Source organism: Patella vulgata, chromosome 4 (assembly GCF_932274485.2).
Source record: "Patella vulgata chromosome 4, xgPatVulg1.2, whole genome shotgun sequence".
NCBI lineage: Eukaryota > Metazoa > Mollusca > Gastropoda > Patellidae > Patella > Patella vulgata.
In genome coordinates this window covers 68201020-68208726 of record NC_065882.2, presented here as the reverse complement: position 1 = coordinate 68208726, position 7707 = coordinate 68201020, and the positions used below count along the sequence as shown (strand labels likewise).

At 33.4% G+C, this 7707-nt stretch overlaps 1 protein-coding gene across 1 annotated transcript in view; it reads left to right on the top strand.

The window, feature by feature from the left end:
• LOC126818035 (putative molluscan insulin-related peptide(s) receptor) overlaps nucleotides 1–7707 on the top strand; it is a 134997-nt gene continuing 127290 nt past the window's right edge. Inside the window, exon 1 of the mRNA XM_050545210.2 lies at nucleotides 1–681. Coding sequence (XP_050401167.2) covers nucleotides 588–681 — 94 coding nt within the window. The 5' untranslated portion in view covers nucleotides 1–587. The remainder of the gene's footprint in view (nucleotides 682–7707) is intronic.

Sequence of the window (7707 nt, the reverse complement as noted above, 5' to 3'; positions counted from 1 at the left end):
AGGATTTTGACCTTACGGCTATGTGCCGTTTTCTCAACACTTTCTGCTTAATTGTTGCTGCGAGTGACGTTGTCAAAGACAATGAGACAGAAATCCATCGCCACGCTCTGCTTTAAGTTGTTAACGGTGAATATGGCTGGCATTATAAGGCTCAGTCCGTGTGGTGCGTAGAATTTTTGGATAAAGTACAAGAGAACGTGAACGCGGGTTCAAGGCTGTTATATTTTAACGTTATGTTGACAGTACAGTTACTTGAAACTAGTGAATATTACTCAAGCCATCAAAGTGATTAATGTTATAACTATTTTATTCGCGATGTGACGTTTGTGTAAAATCACAAGATGCTGCTCAGCGAAACACTTTATTATTGCTAAAAGTGAAACTGAGCTATTGGGACCATGTCCCGAAACAGTGATATATCATTTCATTCAGCAACTCAAACTTGTGTAGGCCAGACTAGCCTAATTTGTATTTGGCTGGTGTAAAAATTAGCCTTTTTACTAAAAACGAAAAAAAAAAACAGCTAAATTATTTATATACTGTACAATAAATGCACCCAAAGTCGACTAATCTATAATACTAATACAATGGTTTATGTATGTACAAGTTATTTGTTGTGTAGTGTTGTGTTGGGGTTGTATAGTGTTGTGCCAACCTTTGCCAAGTATGAGAAATCGCAAGGTGAGTATAGGAGGGAGTACCGTATGGTATAACAGGTTATCATGACCTGCAATGTTTACCTACCCTGGTTCCAGGGTAGACATATTACTGTCGACAACTTCCTCAAACAAAACATAGTTTTTATTTAACATTAAAACCCCAACGTGTTTCATTTTTCCACTGTTATCCTGCCTTGTATAGTAGAATATGTAGAATAATTTACAACAATTGTACAAGCTTATTTTGAAATGACTGGTACATGAGGGTTAATAAATCTATTATTGCACTTTGAGTTGCAACATAAGTAGATAATATTAAAACTACCAGACCAGAATTTTTAGAAATATCTTTTTTAGACAAAACATAAATGTACCAGAAGGTGGTTTGTTCATTTCTATTTGGCATACTTGATTGATCTTTCTTTTCCCTTGTTCATAATAAGAATTGAATTTATTTTCTGTATACATCGGCCTTCACTTTATAATAGTTTTTATCTGTTGAACTAGACTTTTTTCATATTTTACCAGTGTCATATTATAAGATAACAGATATTGCATCAAAATATCCAGTCACATCAGGACTGGACAGCATGCTACAGAACGAAAGGAAATGAAATGGGGTTTAACGTCCTACTGTTCTGCTCTGACTGGGCTAATGAAGATGGGTATACGCCATACAGTGTACTAAGAGGAAATTTTGCCCAGACAGCGGCGCTATGGCCTACTCTTATATCGAATTTCAGTGGTGGCTAAGTGGGTAAGACGCTGGCTTGCTAGCCTGGAGGTTGGGTGTTTGATCCCTGCATTGGTCGAGAAAGTTCATCCAGATTTTCCGGCGTGGTTCCCCCTTGTTAGTGATGTTGGACGGAGGGTCTGACAAGGACAGCTGTCTAGTCTTTGAATGGATGAAAAACCGAGGTCTCGTGTACACATTGGTGTGCACATAAAAGATCCCTTGACAGTTGTTCTGCGCCACTGACAAGTTGGATCCACTTTAATGGAGAATGAAATACTTTAGAAACAGCATACTACATGTATGTTGGTAGGTCTAGAATTATTTACAATCATTAAGTACAAATTTGTATTGATCTAGGGGAGTGTTAAAATTTTTTTAAAAGTTGACAAAATTTTAAAAGTTTAACCAGGTTTGTTCTGATCTGTAGAAAATATTGTGCATCAGTGCTGGAGAAGAATTTAACAAAGACGTTTTTAATCCCTACGGTACATTCTATGGTTGGTGGTAACCAAAAGATAATGCAGATTGATTGACTAGCAACATTTACAAGTGATCAAGAAGCTTTTGTTATGGAACAAAGGCCTTACTGCAGACCAAACATGTTTTGGAATTCAAAATTCACACTCAGTAGAATTCATTTTCATTCGAATTCATTTGAGGATAACTGTTAAAAAGTTTACATTTAATTATTTATCTCTACATACTTAAAATTATTACACTATATATATATTATAAATTATTTAATAATATTTGACTGGGCATAAATAATGGCTTATAGCAACATCTGCCTGGTTTTCGCCAAGTAAATTGGTTTCAAATTTTTATCTTGTTCATAAAATGAAAATCGCTATAAATGATAGTTACATTATATGCAATATGTGCAATTGGTTTGTTGCTCAGAAAATATTTAATTATCTTTAGATTTTGTTTTATTTGTCCTGGTATATAGAGAATCACTGAGAAGTTGTACAATTAATGTATCCTCTTAGTGAAAAAGAAAAAAAACCCAACTGAATTAGTTAAGACCATATTTACCTCGTAATGAATGTTGCTTACAGAAGACATAACACTGGCAGTGACACTGTCGTCAGTGTCATTGTCATCACCTTTGGATGACACTTATGACAAAGTGTTTGTTTAAAGTTTATTAAAACCTCAATATCTTCATCAAATTTATATAGAAATTTTAAAACAGGGAATTCAGTACCATAAATATGACAAGAATGTGTGTTTTGGGGCAAATTTTGACTTTGATTTACTGCTGTGTACATGTAAGTGTGCACCATGGAGGCTTACCTATTCATTAAGTTACATATCACTGATCAGATTTTCTTTATTATAAACTCCACACAGACCAAGTGACAAGTGATACATGATACAATAATACTTCCTTGTTAAATATGTTTTATCCTTTCTGACTCCAGCAAAAATAAACTGGTACTTATAATGTTAAAAAGATCAAAGCTTGTATTTTAAAAAATTTTGGGGGTTAGTCTTCTTGCAAAATTTGACTTATTGACAGTGCAAATTTGTAACTAATTTTTAAACAGATTTTAATGCGCCTTCACAGATTCAATACCTTTCTATGAAATTTTTATTGTATATAAAACAATCATTTGCTTCGAAACCAAGCATTCAGGAAATAGAAAAACATCGAACCAGGCTAATGACAACACTAAATTACACTAAATATTATTAGAGATATGACCATTATTTGCCTCCCAAATGTTTTGCTTGATTTGTCATCTCTGACATGGTATATTTGATCACCAGTGGTTCAAGACTACCTGGCAAGTAAAAGTGCCTAGTCGTTTGGATAGGTGTAAAACTGAGGTCCTGTGTACACATTGACATGTACATGTAAGTACCCTGGCACTTGGAATTTGAAGAATATAGTAGACAGAAACTGTAAAATTTTCCTCATAGGACACTGCATTGTATATACATAAATGTACATGTACAATGTACATGTATTGCCTGGATTTAACTTTGACTCTACATGTACATGGGCTATTGACTATTTGACAGTTACTAAATTGTACATTACATATATGTATATAATGCCTAAATTATGATTTAGATCAGATTTGAATTTTAATACAGAGTATATAATATATTAAGAATTTTAATGCTTTGATTACTTCATCAAATGAGTACTTTATGAAAGCTTCAAGCAACAGGGGCTTTAACATGGCTCACAAGTGTGTTTGTTATACACAAATAGTTGTTTTTATACAAAATGTAGGTTATACACATTCATACCTTAGAATAATGTAGCATAAACATTTTGATACAAATGTATTTTCCCTGTAACTACTGAATCAGTTTGCTTTATTTGGATTTTAAAGAAATTGAATATCACCTGGTTTTAGTAAAATAAACAAAGAAATTGGCATTATTACATGTAATGTAATCTTGAATAACAAGATTTAATTTCATAATAAGAATATTTTTTTAAAGCATCAATACGAAACCATGTATGTTCTGTCTAGTGCATGGAATTATATATAATAAATAATGCCTAAAAATAGAAGAAAAAAAATGTGACAGGTGTTTTTCTAACATCTAAATGTACCATCAATTGGTTATTAATAGTGTTTTTCTTTTAGCTATTAACATTTGCTATTCAGAGACGTGACAAAAGGCTTGAGAACATTAATACATTTATATAGTACTTATTTTATACCTACATATAAAAAAGGTAAAAAAGCACAAAGTTATGACTTTGCACTGTTAGGTTTTCGTTCGTAAAATTCGGTGATTTTTAATTCGTAAAACATTTTGAAAATGGTTTCAATCCACAGCCACCACCCATTCATATGAAAGCTTAAACATACATTATGCAAGAGCTAAATCTGCCAATTGCAGGTCTTTCTTGATTCCTGAAATGTTATCTAAATTATTAATTAGACATTAATTAACTTAAACAGACCATAATCAACTCTCGATGTCATCGCTAGCCTGGATTATTTACTGGATTATAATCCGTTCTGCTGCTTAACGCTCATTCATGATTATATCAAAAAATGGATAATCAAGACTATGTTTTTTATCGTACCGACTTTAGTAATGATGATCAAGGTTAGGCCCAAAATTCAATCGCTAAATTCTCGGTTCAGAGTGGATCAATTTGACTGAAACTTTCAGCAAATCCCCTTTACATTATCTTGTTTTTAATATTATAGTTAGAACTGCCAGCTCTTTATCTAATCTCCCATAATGTAACTTTAAATACAGGTAAATATACGACCATAACCTCAGTAAATATTTCATATTCAATGGAAGTATATGTAGGTATAAAATAAGTACTATATAAATGTATTAATGTTCTCAAGCCTTTTGTCACGTCTCTGAATAGCAAATGTTAATAGCTAAAAGAAAAACACTATTAATAACCAATTGATGGTACATTTAGATGTTAGAAAAACACCTGTCACGTTTTTTTTTTTCTATTTTTAGGCATTATTTATTATATATAATTCCATGCACTAGACAGAACATACATGGTTTCGTATTGATGCTTTAAAAATATTCTTATTATGAAATTAAATCTTGTTATTAATTCTTTTTTTTGAGTTTTTGAATTTCAAAAATTTGTCTCAGTGATTTCGTCCGGGAAGTTGACATCTTCTTTAATATAAGCACAATTTTCATGAAATTTGGAATGTTAGTAGATCTGACTGATTCAACTTCAACGATGTCATTAGAAATTTTCTAACTTATCTACCTTTGGAGAAATTAAGGATCAAAGTTTTCAAAAAATCGAAAAATAGTAGGTCAGACCGCCTTGAATTTTTTTTTTTCTACATTACTAGCTAAGACACTACTGATGAGAACACAAAATATGAAGTTTATCAATCTACCTTTGGAGAAATTAAGGATCAAAGTTTTCAAAAAATCGAAAAATAGTAGGTCAGACCGCCTTGAATTTTTTTTTTTCTACATTACTAGCTAAGACACTACTGATGAGAACACAAAATATGAAGTTTATCAATCGAACCGAAAGTGTCACCATCTTAAAACGTGAAAAATCCCTAAGGTTTTTTCATTCTTTTATATACAGACATGGGAGTTACATTTTCAGAATCCTTGAAAGAATGCCTATAAAACTATCGAAGCACGGAGCAAAATTTTGATTTTGTTCAACTGATGGTCACCAATTTGAATTGAATATGTAAAACAGTGAAAAGTCTACGTTAACAGGCTTACTTAAAAATGAACACAATAGGCTGTAGTTTGTAGAATCAGGGTCAAATTTTGGGTATTTGAAAATTTCCACTTTGCCGTTTTTCGTACCGACAAAGTTGTATTCGAGTATAAAATCCACATTAACAGCTTGAAAATAATCAGAATAGGCAGCCGTTGCGTGAATTCGTCTCCTGTTTCCGAAATTAATAATTTCTGGTTAGCCTTGCTCATGATCAAATTTTTGGTATTTATGAAAATTTCAAAATTTCAAATTTCCACTTAGGCGTTTTTTGTGCCGACAAAGTTGTTTACTGGAAAATTTTTTTTTCTTAATTTTCCAAATTTGCAAATTTGACCGTAATATTGGAATACATGTAGCTGGGATCAATCCGATTCCAAAAATATAAGTTTCATTCAAAGTTATCTCACTTTATGTTTCGATATTTACCCGTCATATTTTCTTTTTTTCCTGCGATTTTCAGCGCATTTTCTGACCCTTACCGTTTTTAAACGCTTGATCGATTTCTCTGAAACTTCTGGAACAGGAAGTCAATCCGATTCCAGCAATATAAGTCTCAGTTATCTCCTTTTATTTTTTAGATTATATTTTTCGCCCAGGGGAATATTTCTCGTTATATTTAAGCTTATAACTTTCAGGGTCGTAGAAAAAATGAAAAGAATAATTTTGTCCAATTCGTCTAAAAAACCTTTTTCTGCTGAACAATTTATTGGGGGGGGTATTAGACCGGCCATGGAGCGGCCACATGTTGTATGTGGCCAGTGGCTTTAACGGGCCGCCACGCCATCACTGGAGTCTGGAATGGGTTGGTATAATAGACTTTCTGGACCGGGTGTGCTGAGTGTGGGCCGGAATTCGGAAACCTGAAATGGGGATTCCGAATTTCATCCGAAAATTTCATCGGATTCACCCGACACTGTCGCATGCAAATTTACTAATCATTGAGTCACCTGCACCCTGTTTGTGGGGATACGCCAGAAACATCTGCCGATGGTTCGTAACTCCATTAATTAATAATATGACGATATAATAATTTCACAGGTTGATGGTTGTAAATTACTTGCAGGTTGGGGTTTTGGCCTAAATTAATCGATTTATGAGATATATTATTTGACAGAGATTATAATCAGATATGCCACCAAATCGCATATTTGGGGTTCATTTTTCAAAATTTTCCAGGGGGAGAGCCCCGCGGACCCTCCGTCTGGACTCTGCGGTCAGTTAAAGGGGCCGCTCTGACACAGGAGCCCGGGATGGTTCCCGGCCCCAATCCGCCCCTGATAACTTGCCGAGTTTTTGACCGTTTTCAATAATTATTTTTTCTTTTTGACATTCTAATATAAGCCATGACATGTGACAGGAAGTGACCATGAATATGAAAGCTTTCATGTCTGCCTGGTGGATCTAGTTAATCATAATATTTCACACCTTATGTTTATTATATATATGTAATGTACATTATTGTAGTATATACATGTATATAATTGTTCTTCAGGAAAAGAATGTTTTGGTTATTGCAGATTTTGTTTGTGCTGATTAAATTGTTTGCAAAGTGGGTGTGTTAAAGTGTTAGATGCCCTTCTAATTTCTGACTTCAGTAAATACTGTAAGTTTCAATAAGATTACGATTCGGTTTTCCTTACAATTAATAGCAAGCATACATGTATATAGATGTATTAATTGGGGGACTCAAGGGAAGCTGTAGGCCTCCTGAATGTGTCTAGCTAGCTAGAGAGATGCTGTTTTGAGCAAAATAAGCAATTTTCATGTCAGAAAAACTGTTTTATGTTGAGTGAAAGTGAAACCCCATGGCCATTTCTCTGGGTTAACACATTTACTTTAGATCATAAGGTCTGTTCTTAAGTCCATTGGCGTGGTTTCAATTTCCAACTTGTAATTGACAAGGAGTAGGGTGACCTGTCCAACATTTTGAGTTTTCTCTAGTTTCCTCTTATTGAAATAAATTTGACCAATGTTAATTGTTTCTGGAATTCTTGACCTTAATCACTTTGCAGAGTATCCACTAACAAACATTATCATCCAATCTGCATTATTTGAAATAGATGTTGTTCAGATTTGTGAAACAAAGCAGTCTATCAAATGTC